This window comes from Oryzias melastigma, linkage group LG1 (genome assembly GCF_002922805.2).
Source record: "Oryzias melastigma strain HK-1 linkage group LG1, ASM292280v2, whole genome shotgun sequence".
Lineage (NCBI taxonomy): Eukaryota > Metazoa > Chordata > Actinopteri > Beloniformes > Adrianichthyidae > Oryzias > Oryzias melastigma.
The window spans coordinates 9,337,834-9,354,754 of record NC_050512.1 but is presented as its reverse complement, the minus strand read 5'-3'; the positions used below and the strand labels follow the sequence as shown (position 1 = coordinate 9,354,754).

Sequence of the window (16,921 nt, the reverse complement as noted above, 5' to 3'; positions counted from 1 at the left end):
TGCAATACGGATGAATCATTGCGAAACACCAGCACAGAAAGACAGGAAATGGAGTCTTTTCTTTGTGTAATCGCACCCATTTGGTTGCAAGATCAGTTTTTTCAGTAAACTTTTTAGATAGATTTTATTTTGAATATATAAAACAACTTACAGGTTGAGTTATATGTTTTAAGATTTACTTTTTTGGATCATCATCTTGAAATAGATACTTTTTGCGTTCATATCATTTCAGCTTTCTCTTCTGATGTTTTTGGGCAAACAACTTTTTTTGAGGTACTTTAAAAGATTTTAAAAATTTTTTTAACACATCTACCTGATCATTTTCTTTTTTCTTTTCTTCGTTAGTTATGAGGCTAAAAATTTTGGGAACATAAAGTGTAAATTGCAATTCTGAACGGCAGGAGAACTTTATTTTGAAAGGCTGCATCCTCTCTGGTTTTGTGGTCAGGCTGTAAAAAGGAAGAGGTGGGGTCTCAAGTAGACTTAATTCAGCTGTCACAGCTGTGTGGACTGAAGCAGTCGAAAACTTGGGTTATTTTATTTTTATTTTTTTCCAATTTTGGTATTATTGATTCTTTGTTGGTTTGGGATTAACAACAGAATGACAAATGGGTAAGATCTGTATTTTTTTCTCCTTTGTTTAGTTTTTACTGACAGATTATTTTGTACTAAAATTTGCATGAAATAGAATGATTTTAAGACTTAATTATTTTCAATTTGTTACATTTTTTTATTTATCAAGGAATACTTTTGGTAAACCAGAATACCCTTTGTTCACAGCACTTTATAGAGACTTAATATTTCACAAAGATTTAAAGTCTTTATTAAGATCATTGTTCCTTGTACTTGGAAATTGAAATAATTTATATTTTAAACTTTAATAGTTAAACATTTCTGACTAAATATTTAGGCCAAAAGGAAAAAGCACTCTAAAAAGTGTCAAACTGGTTAAAGATGCTCAACTTGTTGACGTTCCAATTTCTGTAGTTCAAAAAGACATGAAAGCGATTTTGATTCTTTCATGCGAGGCAGAAAAACAACTAACGCAGAATTTCTAGAGCTCAGATTGGAACTGTCAGTATATCCACCAGTGAAGCAATGCACCGACAAAGTGTCCTTTCACATCCGAAATGGGGAAGAGACATTCATAGTCTCCCACAGGACTCTGCATCACTGGTACAAATATAAAAACAGAAGTTGGCTCTGGTTCTTAGCATAAAATAATCTACCTTTTCTCCCACATCAAGTTTTTCCAGTTAACCTGGGTAAAAGTAAAAAAAAACCCCACAATTTTGCCTCTCAATTGATGCCTAGTGACATGTACGTCAGTACTTCTAGTGGTTTGCTGCGTTACTCAAGATGGGTAAAGGAAGGGTGGGGAAGTGGAAGTGCTGTGGTGAGATCATTAACAGCAAACATATTTTTGAAAAAGTATATAAGTGCTAAACTTTCAAGAGCATGATATTAAAGAGTATCATGGATGTTCATTATATATATATATATATATATATATATATATATATATATATATATATATATAAAGGGTTGTGTTTTTTATTTTTATCAACCACTACAATTTTAATACCATAATGAAACGAAGGAAGTGAACAGCTTTTAGAGATCATTGGGGCAAACAGCTGCAAAAAAATGACATTAAAGGGGTTTGTTATGAAGGTAAACTTAGGGACAGCCTGTATGTTAGGTGCTGCTTCCAAGCCAGCAAAGCAAAGTGGGCCCTATATGGTTGAAAAGTGGGCAAAAAGTGTGGGCCCCAAATGGGTTTGTCCGCAGTTTCCGTGGTACCCCCCCTGTGTTTACCCACATTGGCTTAAGTGGGTTGAGTGGCAAGCCAGCAATCAAATGGACAGCATAGCGTACTAGCGAGCGCCACCGCCCAGGGGCTGTGGAGCCAATGTGGGGTCACCACAGAAACTTTGGACAAACTCAATCAGAGCCAATATTTTCTACCCACTTTTAAACCATATGGGGCCCACGTGGCCTTGCTGGCTGGATTCATTTAAAATGAACGGCAAAAGTAGAATACCTGGATGAAGGACGTGATCTCCTTTAGATACTGATGCTGTGAAAATTCAAACAGTTGAAAAAGATAAACAAATAAGGTGTTTTCTATTGGACGCCAAGTTTTGAGTATCTGTTGCCAGAATTGATTCTTGTCTTTTTTAATTCTCAGAAGTCTGTTTGGAGGTAATATTCTTAGTGCTTTTGTCCATAGGGAGCCATGTATTTTTATTTGTAGTATTAAGTATTGTAATACTTGTGTATGTTTTTGTTTTTAACTAAAGTGATTCAAGATGTGCAATTTTTATAAATAAAGTTTCATTTGATTTGATATATGAATAGTATAACTAGTGTTATTTTAAGGTGACAGCCAGTGATCGTGAGAAAGCAATGGTATATGTCGTCTTGACAGTCTTCTAAAGAAGTCTCAGTTTAGCATGCTGTGGCTGTTCTTTTAAAAAAGCTATTTCTAATTTCAGTGGTGGAACTATGGGGGGTGGAGTAGAAGCAGAAAGATTTCCCCCCAAAATTTTTGAGTCAGTTTTAAACTGAATCCAAATTGCTTCCCCACCCCTATGGCTTCTCCCTATCCCTACATATATCCCTTCAGGCGGAGAAATTCAAAAAAAATTGTGGTTGTGTCCGAATTCCCCCCCTAATCACTATACAGTGTGTTCGCCATTTTCTAGTGCTGTTCAAATCTACTAACTCCAAGATCGAGTGCACTCCAAATTTCCCAGAATTCTATGCGAAAAACTAGCATGCATCGATGCTCACTAGATTAGCGAATATATACCACAATGCATTGCCGTCGAACAATTTTGAACAAAAAACGTGTTTAAATGTAATTAATGAATAAACCATCCACATTTTCATCATCAGAACACAGTGGAGTCATAAATAAACATTGTAAAATGTTTGTATTTATTCGATTTTCACTTCGTGAAATCGCAGACATCATATCCGGTGTTTAGAAAAACGAAAAAAAAGTAGTGAGCATCGTGTCTGAATTACCTTTAATTCAGACATATATATAGAGAGATTTTCAGTAATTGGGTTTAGGGAGGGAATTCAGACACAACCAGTGTCTTCAAATTTGTACGTTACTATAGCTCACTGACATCATCAATAGTTGCCGGTCATCTATGTTAGCACATAGCTGCCAACGATTGGAAAAAACATAACATTGAGTTTACAACTTAAAAAAAACAAAAAAAAAAAACTCAGTCCTTGCATTTAATCTTCTGTGGTTCAGAGCACCCCCCGTGAAGAAATGCATTTCTCCTATAGGAGCCACTCATGTGATGCGGATCACTACCGATGTAGGAAAAGCCAACCATAAGTCACTATGGATCCTCCATAAAGAAAAAAGAAACAATTTTGTACACCACTATGGTTTCAAATGTCCTCACAATGGGAGAAATATAGATGGGCCAGAGGGATAGATGGGCCATTCAGACTTGGTCTAGGTATCATTATTATTGACAAATACTCTACAATCATCAATACATTCTTAAAGCCCCAGTCCAACCATATTTTTTTTCTTTTGTAAAATCATTCCTAGTGATCTTTTCTAATATCTAATGCAAAGCGGCATTAGCTAATTAGGAATATATGTCTGGGTTGTGGGCAGGACTGTTGACACAGAGCAACCCGCCCCCTTCCCCATCGCTGACAGCTCACCTTCAAGCTTATAGCCTCAAGCTAACAGCGGTGCAAAAATAATAACAAGCAATATTAGATTATTCTAGTCGTACAGTTTTTAACCATTATTGCATTTTACTAAAGCACAAGTCTTGAACGCTCATCATGTCTCGCTCACCTAAGCGTGAAGCGTCAAGGTGTGTGCAGGGGGAGAGGAGACTTTGGCAGGTCCATTTCAGTAGCTGCTTCCTTAATCTGAGATTTTTCAAGCATCTGGTTTTCTGATCCAACGCAGTTCGAATGAAGAAATACTCTGAAACGCAGTTTTCATTGTAAATCATTTTATGTTAAGTCCTTAACTATGAGAAAAATGCTACAAGAACATTTTAAAAACACAAAAAAGATCATTTTCAGTGGCGCGGGTCTTTGGGCAATGCAAAAATATCCATGATAGTCATATTTTTAACTGAAATCTTAAGCCCCTCAAATTTCTAGTTTCACCCTTGTATTGTGAATGCTGGCCCATCCGGGGCATTTGTATCCTGGCTAAACAGTAAACTAATCACTGTTTACTTGCTATGGTAAAAGTACATTCATATTTTTGAAAAACGTAATAACAATTCATCAATATTAACAGTTTTTGATGCTTTCATTTGTAACAACATCCACTCTTCTGTTCTTATTTGCAAAGTCTTCTGCCCCCCTCTCGAGCCACCATGTAAATACTCTAACTCTGCCGCTGTGTGGTTTTGAACTGAAATAACAACATATTAGGATGATAAATTCTTTGTCTCTTCATCTATAAGTGTAACAAATAAAAATATATTTTTACACACCTGAATAAGTGAAATTCGATCTCTGGATTTTATGTAAAACTTGAGAGTAGTGTGCTGCAGTTGGAGTGATAATCTGGAACCATTTAGCTGTGTTAAATCCTAATCCAACCCTTTAAAGTGTGTCCCAAGAATAAAAAAAATAAGATGCCATTTTTAATGTTAAGGTATGACCCCACTGTGGATTCAAACCCACAACTTCCAGGTCTCACATCTGATTAATTCCCTCTCTACAGTTTCCTCAGATTTCACAGCAGATGAGAGGATGGAGATTGAGAGCATCAAAATGTATAAGAAGGACCTTCTGGATGATATCCAGGTAATGTCTGCACATTTCAGTTAGACTCCATAATGGGTTTTAGTTACATTTTTTTCCACTGTGACTTCATAACAATAGTAATAGTGAAAATAATGACAAACCTCCTTTTTGTTTCACTTTGTCCAGAAACTAAAGTCAGAGATAGATGACGTCATGGCACAAATCCTCAGCTTTGAGTCTGCAGAAGAAAAGTGAGTTTCTCTTTGATGACATCACCGTTTTCATGTGGGAAGAATAAGGTTTTGATCTGAAAGTATCGTTTGTTACCGATTACAAAAATCCTTGAAGAAAAGACATAAAATGTCTATCTTTCTACAATTACAGCAAAGATCTGGAGAGAAACAAACAGTTCTCAAATGGAAAGAAAAAATTCAACATGGACCCTAAAAAGGTAAGCCGAGACACACAAAGCCCCATGAAGTCTCATGAAGCTTCATATCAAGGCAAACGTGACTTTTTTATTCTTAAAGGTTTTACAGTTTTTGTGCTTAAAGAGCCACTCCAAAAATCCTGTTTTGGTGGTTTTTAACATGTTCTTGTGGCATTTTTTTAATGATAAAGGAAGAAAATTAAGCTCAAAATGAGATTTCTGAGTATTTCTATAAGGAGCTGTAAGCTATACCAGGAAGCAACAAAGAGGGAAAGGGGGGGCAGGGTTTCTCCTTGCTAAAGGTTCAATTCAGAGGTCATTTTCTTAAGAGCTACTGTCGTTTTGAAGAAACTTGGTCCTAGAAAACCACACAGGCTTCTTTGAATTTGAGCTAAAATGGCTTAACAATAAGTAAAAACTGGAAATACTTTTAAAATAGATAAAAAAGATGTTCAGAGTGGGTCTTAAAGCTTTGAACAGCCTCCTCGTGTCACTTCCTTTCAAAGTGTAAGTCTGTGAACCCACTCTTAAGTCGGTCCACAGTGAAGTTTCAGTGGTTAGTGTTGTCAGCTTTAAAAGTTTGAAAGAGGAAATGTATGCAGATGAGGTGACAGAAAATGGATAAGGTGGAGAACCTGTGGGAAACTCACAAGAATATTTATAGGCTGTTTAACACTTTGGCTGGCTTTACTTGTAGGTACTGCTTTTGGAGCAGAAAGAGGAAGAGAAATTATTTGAAAGGAATTGGGATTTTGAGAGGCTGCAAGCTGCATGCTATTACCAGTTGAGTATGAGGTCATTGTGAAAGCGACAGCTTGCAGCCAGAAGAAAGCATTCATTTAACAGAGTCACCAGTTCCTGTTCACATGCATGTGCAGTAACCTGAAATAATCATGGTGTGAACAATCTTTTGTGCAGGGGATCAGTTACTTAGTGGAGAACAAGCTACTGGATGGAAGCGCCCAATCCATTGCAGAGTTTCTCTACAAAGGGGAGGGGCTTAACAAGACAGCCATTGGAGAATTCCTTGGAGAGAGGTGAGACGCAAGAGACGGTTGACCTCCAGATAGGAAGGTTTGGAGTGAGAGGTCTTTGTGTTTGTAACATGTAGAACACATATAAAGAAAACTAAGATTCAAATCACTGTGAATCAGGAGCAGACGAAAAAATACGGTTGGAAAAAGATTGTATTTGTGACGTAGAAAATCCACTGGAGGGCCCAAAAGCTCCCTGAACTGAGGTCTAATCAACAAAGCTAAGAAGGGGGATGTGGTTGCTCCATGTCAACAGTCCCGCCCACAACTCAGCGGCAAATTATTTATGAACTACTGCCGCTCTGCAGAAACTATGTTCTAGAAAATAACACAGGTTTTTTTTTTCTTATTTTGACCCAAGAAAACATAATAATGATAAAAACAAACACTGAAAATACTTTTAGAATACATCAAATGTCACCTAAATAAAAAAACAAAAAAACATGACTATTTTATTGTCATCCTCATATTAAATGGGTGCACATTTTTTTATTTGATTTAAAATGGTTCATTTCAAGCAATCAAGGCAAGAATAATGCATGTCTCATACAATCAACAGAGGTTTACATCCGCACAAAGACATGTCAGACAGAGGATAACTATAGGAATCAGTTTATAGATTGCTTGAAAGGGAGTGGGAGGAAATGAACTTATATATTGCCACCGTGCTGACACAGAAGGAAATTTGCTAAGAGACTGGCTGAAGAGACTATTTTTCTTGAGAGGGTGAAACTTTGTTGTTGTTCATTCTCACATCACACAGGGAAGAGCTCCATCTCCAGACGCTGAAGATGTTTGTGGAATTGCACAAGTTCTCAGATCTCAACTTGGTCCAGGCACTCAGGTTAGCCCCCTTTACTTGTCTGAATGACTTAACATTTTGTAAAATAAAGCAATAAATTATAAAGCAATAATAAATACTTAAATTCATCTTTTTAATTACGAGGAGCTGATGGAGAGCAATTGTGCTAAGTTCAAACTAGGCATTCACACTGGACAGTTGCTACCTGATACTATCAAATGTCCACCACCTACAGATGGAAGAGGCTTGAAGTGGTGCAAATCTCAAGAATCTTGCTCCAGACTTTTTCTTGCACAGCTCTATTCCGATATGTGACAGACTTGGTGTCATGCAGTTCCAGTCGGAGACAAACCGCCATTAATTATTTATTCTCCAGGATCAATTTGAAATGGTTGGGACTTCCATCAATAAAAAGGGACACCACCATACATCAGTAAGAAATCTCAGATTGGTCAAAGTTTAACTGGTTTAACCTTAATGGTCATTCAATGGTCATACATTTTGTGCATTGTAAAAGCTTGTACAGGGATGCGTGAACGCAAGAGTTTTGAATGGAGAAGCTCAAAACACAGGTATATGTCAATTTACATAGACTTTTCATTGAAAGTGGTTGCTCAAACACACAAGGGCGTATGTGAACGTATCTAAAGATTTAAATCATTCCTTAGATTGGTATTTTTTATGTGCACACATTTAGGTCATATGGTATTTTAGGTGTTAGAGCAGGTTGTGAAGCTTGTTTAGCAGATACCTGTATGTGTCTGTCACATTTCAAACCACATACCATGGTAAGTTCCAATGAGAATAAAGAGAGGGACTTTTTTCAATTCTAAATTTGGAGTTAAAATATTCCAACATCTAGGCACTGACTTAATACATACCGGAGATGCAATGAAACAATGCTTTTTTTGGCATAACAAACAGTAAATTAAGTGACTACTCCCCACTCCATGAACTCAAGTGGCTTCAAACCCCATTTACAAAATGTATAATTATTTCTAGTAAGGACCTTACAGCTTTTCAGGTTTATTTAAATACATGTAAAGCTTAAATATAGATATAAAAACGCCCCTCTCATTCTCTGTGGGTGGTTTCTCGTACAAGCTCGGGTCCTCTGGTAGAGTACTCGAGCTTGAAAGTCCTACTTTAGAGTCATATATATATATATATATTAATTCAAAAAAATACAAATTAAACTACTCCTTTTTTTAGTTTTGTGACTAAAAATTAGTCAGCTAGTAAAACATCAATTGGTGTTGCTGGCTTTTTGATTGGCTTTATAATAACACAATATATTAATATTTTTTTAACTACTTAATGGGTGACACATATTTAAGATCAAATTTAGGTCAGTCATTTTTTTGTGTGTATTATATTAATAACGAGGGGAAAAACATATCCAGACAGTGTTTCTCTTTACGTTTCTAAATAACATTTTGTATTTTGAAAACAATTTCTGACAGTGTGAAAGTGATGGTCCATGCTTTGAAAGTCAGATTGTGGCAACCACTCATTTAATTTTTAGGCCTGATTTTGATTCACTTCACAACAAATAATCTGTTCATGGTTTATAACTGTTACCTATGCTTTCCATTCCATTGAATACATGTGTAACTTAATACACCAAAAAATGTAATTTAATTGAGTTTGTCTCGTCTTTGACAAATTTGTGCAAATATGGGAGTTTGCAGCTTTTTTACCAACCTGCATGTAACCTTCCTTTTGATTGAAGCGGTGAGCACTATTAATGCTGTTTCTATAGATATGATTACAGACGTACTAAAAGTGAAAAATGATAGTTAAAAACAGTACGGTCTCAGTTTTCTTAGTTCGCTCTTGATAAAGACAACTGCAAAGTCACGGAAGTAAAATGTCGTGCTGAGAAAGTTTAAATCGCTGCTGTCACTTCTTCCCTCTTGGTTTCATGACTGAAATAACTTTCAATAACATTGAAAAAAGTTTGTTTTTATGATTTGAACTTGTCTCGTAATGATAGAAACTGCAGTGCAAAAAAACGATCAATTCTTTTGATTCTCAAAAATATTTTAACCAGTTTCACAGAAGCTTTTTTTCCCCCAGTCACTGTGGGGAAACTACCTTGTCGGATACCAGGGTTTTTTTAGATTCATATCAGACATGACACAAAAAGTCTCTTTACCATCAGACACAATAATTCTTGGGGTAAAAGACCAAAAGGCTATTGTAAGGACTTGTAGTGGTTTTACTTTTGTTTAATCAAGCTTATTTATAAAGACTTTACAACCATGGTTGTCAAAAGATACAACACACACACAAAAAAAAACGTCAAACTAAGTTTTAGTAACTACAATTCCTTAACGCTGAACGTTTATTTTGTAATCCCATGCTCAGGAAGCTAAGGGTGACAATGGCAACTATCCTTTATAAATGAAAGAGATAAGAAAAAACATTCGGACAGAACCACAGTCAATAAGAGAAGCCATCTGCTGGTACCAGATGTGGTCTAAGAGGACAGGAAAGGGATGAAAAAAAACACTTGAACACCTGTTGGAGGAGGATTAATGTTATTAACTGCAGCAATGAGAAACATAGAAAATGTCTTACCGCGGGTTCCAACGAAATGAAGTAAATTCAGCTGCCATTTTTCCGCGGTACTGACTTCCCCATTTTGGAACCAGTTAACGTTGGTAAGCAGTGATTGGTCAAAGTCGGTCTGAGTCATCAGACCACAACCACTCTTGATAATCAGGAGTTTGTTGGAAAGCAGGCTCAGGAGAGTCTGTGAATCAATCGCTTCGGAAGTTCGAGGTGGTCTTATGAAGGCATGTGATTGGCCAGTTTATAAGTTGAATAACTAGCGATAAAAAAAAATAAAAAAAATGTCATAAAATTATGTTCATGTTAATAAGAAACACCAGAGCAAGAATAGTTACAGAATGACTGAATGTAGTAGTTCACTTTCAGCTTATCCCTTTCGGGGTCGCCACAGCGTAACACCACCCACTGTTTCGCAGCAGTGATTTGGCAGAGTTTTTACGCCGGATGCCCTTCCTGACACAACCCTGTATTTGAGGGGCACAGGGACCCAGTTAGGCAGCAGCGTCAAGGGTCTTGCCTAAGGACCCAATCTGGGTGGGGATCAGTGGACAGCCCTGGAATCGAACCCAGGGCTCCTGAGTGCCAGCCCTTCACCTAGCCCACTGAGCTACCCATCCGCTACACAGAATGACTGAATAGTTGTTTATTTTTTAAGAGAAGTCTATGTGATTTTGGCTTTCTGGAACCAGCAGGTACTTCCTATTTGGAAAGGAGGGGATACTCAGTCCAGTTCTCTTTCTATATTGTCTATGGTCACAACTGCCCTTATTCACAACTGCCCTTATGGGTGAATATGGGCTGTGCGGGGGCAAAAAATGGGCAAATATGTACGGAACATGCAGTTGGCCCAAAGGAAATAAGTGAGGCAGTAGAATAAAAATGTTCCCACACATTTTAATAGTAAACACTTAAAGAGCAAAGGGTAAGGGTAAAGTAGGCTTAATGCTACATTCAATGGCCTTAGCAATGTGCGTTCAAGCGACCACGCTCATTGAAAAGTCTATCTACATATAAAAAGTGTGGCCATTAAGCATACGTTGAAAGATAGACCAGGTCAAACTTCGACCAATCAGGGACTCAAATTGTGGCGTATACGTGACGTCCCTTTCAATTCACAGAAGGGACAACTGTATGAAATTCATCATGACGGAGAAATTAATAATTGATGTGTCCAGCCGGAAAGTCTTTCATATATCAGAAGGGAGCTGGGAAAGAAAAAGCCTGGAGCAAGATTCACGAGATTTGGACCGCTTTGACATTTCGCTTCAAGCCTCTTCCAGTTGTAGGTACTGTACATACGCTAGTATCAGGAAGTGACAGTCCAGTGTCAACGCCATTGAAAGCGCATTCAAGAATGTGCGTTCATCACAGTAGGTGAGATGCACTGCGCACTGTGCCAAGAGCCAGTTAGTGCTGTTCAGTTGACAGGTGAGTGTTCCTTGTGCGTCCTTGCTTGCAGCTTTGCTGTTGGAAATAGGGAAATTTGTCAGAGTGTAGACTTTGTGCGCATCTTACAAGCATTCATCACTTGCACATCCCGTGTGCACGATCTGTAAGGAGTCAGTGCGCGCTCCCTCCTACCATCTAGTGTTGCATGGGGAACTGTACGACAGAATTCCCCACAGGTCATAAGTGTGTGTGACTAAAATCAATCTTACAAATACTTCATGATACAGTTACCGCAAAAATGACAATGGTACGTTCTATTTTCATGGCGTCCCTTGAGGTGGTCACAAATGCCTCAAGGGAATTGATGCGGCCACTCCTGTCTACAACCCTCTATGGACCCAGTCAGATCAAAACCCACAGCACCCATATAGGTCAACCACCTAAGGCATTAAGAACAGAAATAAATGTACACATTTTGTTGCAGAAGTAAGTCATAAGGAAGCAGAAGGGTCAGACAATAACAACTGTTTGAAGATAATAAACAGTAGAAGAACATGTTAAAGATGCAAAAAAAAAAAAATTGCAGGGCGAGTAAGTCATAAACTTGACAAAACTGATCCTCTCCCTGTTCTTTCATGTGTGATAGGCAGTTCCTGTGGAGTTTTCGTCTGCCCGGTGAAGCTCAGAAGATTGACCGAATGATGGAAGCCTTTGCCACACGCTACTGCGAATGCAACACTGACGTCTTTCAGTCAACCGGTTAGCTTTACTAAATCTATTTCCTCACTGGACTGCAAGAACTAAAATGTCTACATGCTTAAGCAAGAGTGGATATTTTGGAATGATGACATAACCTTAGAATATTTTTTTTTTCCTTTTTTGTTGCTACTTTTATTCTTTTTTTTATTGCTTGATCCACAAAATTATGTGTTATGTAACTATTTTATGAAGCTACTTGTGTTTATTTCTCTTGTGTAAATTATACTCTTTGACCCTAGATACGTGCTACATCTTGTCATTTGCAATCATCATGTTGAACACCAGCCTCCACAACCCCAACGTGAAGGACAAAACCACTCTGGAGCGTTTCATATCCATGAACAGGGGCATCAACAATGGAGAGGATCTTCCTGATGATTTGCTTTCAGTAAGAACCTCCAGGGGGTTACACTCTTCCAAACCAAAGCTAGTTTAAACCCTACAGTCAATCCCAATGGTTCTTGCCTAAAGGCAGTTTACATTCTGGACAGTCGGTCTGTCCATTTATTCTAGTTGGGATGCACCATATTTTCTCAGGGTTGGCAAAGTAATTGTTCTGATGATTTAGCTACAGACCCTTTCAACTCTGATTGGAACTAAGAACTGGATCTTAAATGTGCTGAGGACTGCAGCCATATGTTGAAATCCTGATGAGTCATGATGGATATTCAAATGTCAAAAAGAAACACGCTTAAAGGAAAACATTTTTAGATTGATATTTTTCTATTTAAAAAAACAAGAACCCAATCATATCTCTGGAGTTTCACTGGTAAAAGTGATCCAGTTATTCAGTACAGTGTTCCTTCGTTTATTGCAATAAGTGAAATCCTGAAATAGGATTAGAGATGCCTTAATCCATGTTTTATTTGTTTACATATAAATCCTACGCATGTTTACATTGTCTTCTTTAAAAGTGATCACTTAAATGCACGCCTCTGAAGGTGGTGTAAATGTATCACAAGCGTAACAGAGACTGTTTGATGTTCCTTTCTTGCAGAAACTTTATGCAAGCATACGTGATGAACCGTTCAAAATACCAGAGGACGACGGGAATGATCTGACTCACACCTTTTTCAATCCCGACAGAGAAGGCTGGCTCCTCAAACTAGGTACAATTCGTTTATTAAACCTTCTAAAACTGTTCAGGTTGGCTAACAATCCATCACTGCTCTGTAATGAATTTCTAATGAATGTGTATCTAAAATGATACAGAAGTGAAAGGTTGCTAAAATGTGTGTTTCTTTAAAATAACCATAGCAGTTGCTTTTGTTGGGAAATGGTCAGATTTAGGAAACAGCTGACTCAAACCAAACCACAATTTGCTGCATCTGTGTTTTAGGAGGTCGGGTCAAGACATGGAAGAGGCGATGGTTCATTCTGACTGACAACTGCCTGTATTACTTTGAGTTTACCACTGTAAGGCTTTCTATTATACACACCTGAGCTTTAACTGACAGAAAATGTTATATTTGATTCTGCTAATGTTTCTCTAAAGCACACCATGATTTAAACAGATACTGGAAATGACAGTTTTCCAATATTTATACCTTCACAAAGGTTCAATACTGAGTGTAAACTTGAAAAGACATAACACATTGTCATATAGAAACAAAAACAGGCTAAAGCTATTTCTTTTTTTTTCCCGTCACAGGACAAAGAGCCCAGAGGCATCATCCCTCTGGAAAATCTTTGTGTGCGTGAATTGCCATACAGTCGCAAACCAGTAAGACACAGTCATCAGATTATCAAGAATGCTTAGTTGTGATAAAATAAATGCAAAAGTTGGGTGTCAGCGAATGATGACGTTTTTTTTCCGTTTGTCTGACAACCTCCAGTACTGTCTAGAGCTCTACAACCCCAACAGTCGGGGGCAGAAGATCAAAGCTTGTAAAACAGAGACGGATGGCAGAGTAGTGGAAGGAAAACATCAGTCATACACCATCTGTGCCTCCAGCGCTGAAGAAAGAGACTCTTGGATTGAGGCTATCAGGTGAGGCAACTTTGTTATTTAAATAGATTTACGCATATTTAATAGGTGAACTTTGTCTTAGACATTAATAAATCTATTTGAAAATTGTATTTGAAGTGGCAGGATGGCTCAGTGGGATAAGTATAGGGCTGGTATGCAGAAGCCCTGGGTTCAATTCTCCGGGGTGTCCACTGATCCCCATTCAGATTGGGCCCTTAGGCAAGACCCTGATGCCTAACTGGGACCCTGTGCCCTTCAAATACAGGGGTGTGTCAGGACGTGCATCTGGCGTAAAATCACTAATGTGAAACAGTGAGTGCCGTTTCACTGTGGCAACTTTGAAAGGGATAAGGTGGAATAAGAAGGATATCAATTTATTTGAGACTAAAATAACCTTTAAAAACCACATTTTTCATTATTTCACGGTCCAGTGTGGGCTGGAAGAGTTTCTCCAGGTCCTCCATGCAAAACCTGAGATCATTGAAAGCACTAAAAATTTAAACCTGGCCAAACTTTGACCGATCGGGGACTCAGATTTGGTAGTGACGAATGGATAACGTCCCCTGTAATTCACGAAAGGGCCAACGGTCTAAAAATTGATCATGGAAGGGGAAATAATTGCAGTTTGTGCCAGACCGGAATTATATGACACCAAGTCTGCCACATATCAAAGCAGAGCTGTGGAAAAAGAAATAACCTGAGCAAGATTGGCAATATTTGCACTACTTCAACACTTTGCACTTAGCTTTTTCCAACTGTGGTGATCATGTGCTAGTAAATTGTAAAAAAGAAAAAGAAGAAGCCCTCCTTGCTTGTCCAGTGTGAACACTATGTGCTAAATGCATGTTCACAAATGCGCATCAAGTGCTTGGTGTGAATGTAGCATTACATTTTTCTTTGGTTTTTGACTCTTTAAATTTGACACATTATAATTCTGAGTCAAACCAACAATCTCAACATTTCATTTGCAGCATTACATTGCAGCATTTTTTATTTTATTTTAGTAGCTTCGCAGTAGCTTTTCTTTATTTCTTATTTTTTCACACCTAATGAGTCATCTTTACATCAACAGGGCAAGTATCACCAAGGATCCCTTCTATGACTTGGTCTCAGTCCGGAAGAAGAAAGTGATAAACCAGTCTCCACAAGACTGATGGGGGCAGCGCTCCACCTTCTATGTTACTATTTGACTGCAGCGTCGTGAGAATGTTGGCATCTGTCCCTCTTTGACCTATTTGGAAACACTTTACGTTTTGGAGTGGGCACATAAGACCTAACAGGAACCTGCTGTTGCATGTTGAAGATCAAAACGGATGGATGGGGGAGGGGGTTGGTTCTCCTTCAGCTTTTCCTTTAGTCTGAGTCAAAGAAAAACTGTGTCAAAGGTACAAAACTCAACGACTTTGTATTAGCGGGACAGGATTTCTCAGGGTTTTCCACTATTTTCATTCTTCTTTGAGGAATGAAATTTCTGCATTTTTAGAATGGCTGTGCATTTACTACACTTTCTTATTTCTTAGATTTAAAGAAGTTGTTTGAGTGACTAACAAGTCCGAATAGGACCATTTGGTGTCTCAGCAGTTCCATGTAGACAAAAAAAAAAAAAAAAAAAGTCTTGGTATGTCACAGTCTTCGACGCTCAAAAAAAGAACCAACTTTTTGTTGTGTCTTACTAAGATTTGAGTCAAATGTACAAATTAAACTATAAACAATTTAAAAGTGTTGTAAAATTTAAAAAAGTATTTGCATTAATGTAAATATATCAGTCTTGTTTTCTAATGTAGTCTACTTTGAAAGCCTAGTGCAATAAGCGTGACCTATATATTTTATCCAATGTTTAAACCTGATTAAATGTACATTCTCATTTAAACTGTTACAGGTATGACTACTATGTTATAGGGGTGTAACGATTAATCAATGAATCGATTTATATTTCTACAATTCAACCAGATTGATCTTTCTGAGGCAAGTTTTGAATTTAATCGACACATAAAGTTGTTTCAAAATAATGTTCCATTTGTATTATACTTTGTGGAAAAACAACAGTGGGCTGAACTTTATAAAACTACAATGTGAATGGATTTGTCTGTACTTCTTTTTAACTCGTTTACTTATTTAATTTACACTTTATTATCTTGCGAGAAAATAAAAGGAATCTGGAAAACTTCACCGGCAATGTTCAGTACCAGGTATTTATCTCTGAGTCCCACTGGTTGAATTTTTGGCTAAAAGATCAATTTTAGGTCAGTGAATTGGATTGTTCAAAATAAATCAATATCAACTATGAATCGTATCGTCAACTACAAATTCTATGAATCGAATCGCTAAAATGAATTGTTACACCCCTACTTTGTTAGTATGTAATAATGTTACAAATAATGGATGTCTGTTTGTATAAAGAGAAGTAAATGTTTTTTTTTTAAAGACTCTGGTATCAAGTTTGGCAGCTGTGCTTTCAGGCAAATGCACTCTGAATTCATCCGACCGTGCTTCACTTCCTCAAATGCACGGCTTCTGTGTATGCTCTTTTCTTCTTCACTTGCATGCAATTCTTGCGTGAGGTGAAGTCGAGAAATTTCGCTCCAATTAGTCACTCCATGGTTACTTCTGTTTGGCCAAACCAACGCTGACATCTTCTTCTAGCCCTTTCCGTTTTAGATGTTTGCAGCCAAATTAAGTTAAAGCAGAAGTTACATTACTTTTTTTTTTTTCATTGTGTTGCATATAAATGACATCCTGAAAGTGGAAACTTACATGATCTGGTGTCAGAGTCAAATCACTTTAAACTAAACTGAGGCGCCTCTTGTGATGTTAGTGACAATGCATTAATCTAGAAAAAAATGCTTGTTGTTGTGTATCAGAAAAAAAAGGACGTGTATTATTGTCACTACTGCTCCCCCTGCTTCATCTCTGACTTCCTGTTTCAGCGTTGCACCACAACCTGCCCCCACCCTCACCCTTGGTTCCAGTCAGACCCGTGCTTCCTCTATGAAAACTGCAGACATACAGCAGCATATAGTGGCCACTGTGTGCAATGATGTGTAGATGATGAACTACAGAATAACACCTATAGCTGAAAATATATGGAGTCTTATTCTCCAAAACACACTGCAGGTTGAGGAGCCAACAGGGCAAACATTTACTGAACACTTAAAAAAAATAAATAGTTAAAACTTAACTTTTTTTACCATTAATATGAATAAAAA

At 37.6% G+C, this 16,921-nt stretch overlaps 1 protein-coding gene across 1 annotated transcript; it reads left to right on the top strand.

Moving 5' to 3' along the window:
- The first annotated feature begins 307 nt into the window (after positions 1–307).
- LOC112137120 (cytohesin-4) lies at positions 308–16,602 on the top strand. The gene is made up of 13 exons (XM_024259274.2): positions 308–612; positions 4,733–4,815; positions 4,942–5,006; positions 5,140–5,206; positions 6,104–6,222; positions 6,983–7,063; positions 11,634–11,746; positions 11,986–12,134; positions 12,744–12,855; positions 13,086–13,162; positions 13,398–13,469; positions 13,582–13,736; positions 14,788–16,602. The coding sequence occupies exons 1-13, from the start codon at positions 609–611 to the stop codon at positions 14,867–14,869; spliced, it is 1,179 nt and encodes a 392-aa protein (XP_024115042.1). The 5' UTR covers positions 308–608; the 3' UTR covers positions 14,870–16,602.
- The last annotated feature ends 319 nt before the right edge of the window (positions 16,603–16,921 follow it).

Bases quoted from the DNA above. Each gene is read 5' to 3' on its own strand.
- LOC112137120 (XM_024259274.2), top strand. The intron at 6,223-6,982 runs GTGAGACGCAAG...CACATCACACAG, and splicing joins GGAGAATTCCTTGGAGAGAG to GGAAGAGCTCCATCTCCAGA. The intron at 13,737-14,787 runs GTGAGGCAACTT...TTACATCAACAG, and splicing joins TCTTGGATTGAGGCTATCAG to GGCAAGTATCACCAAGGATC.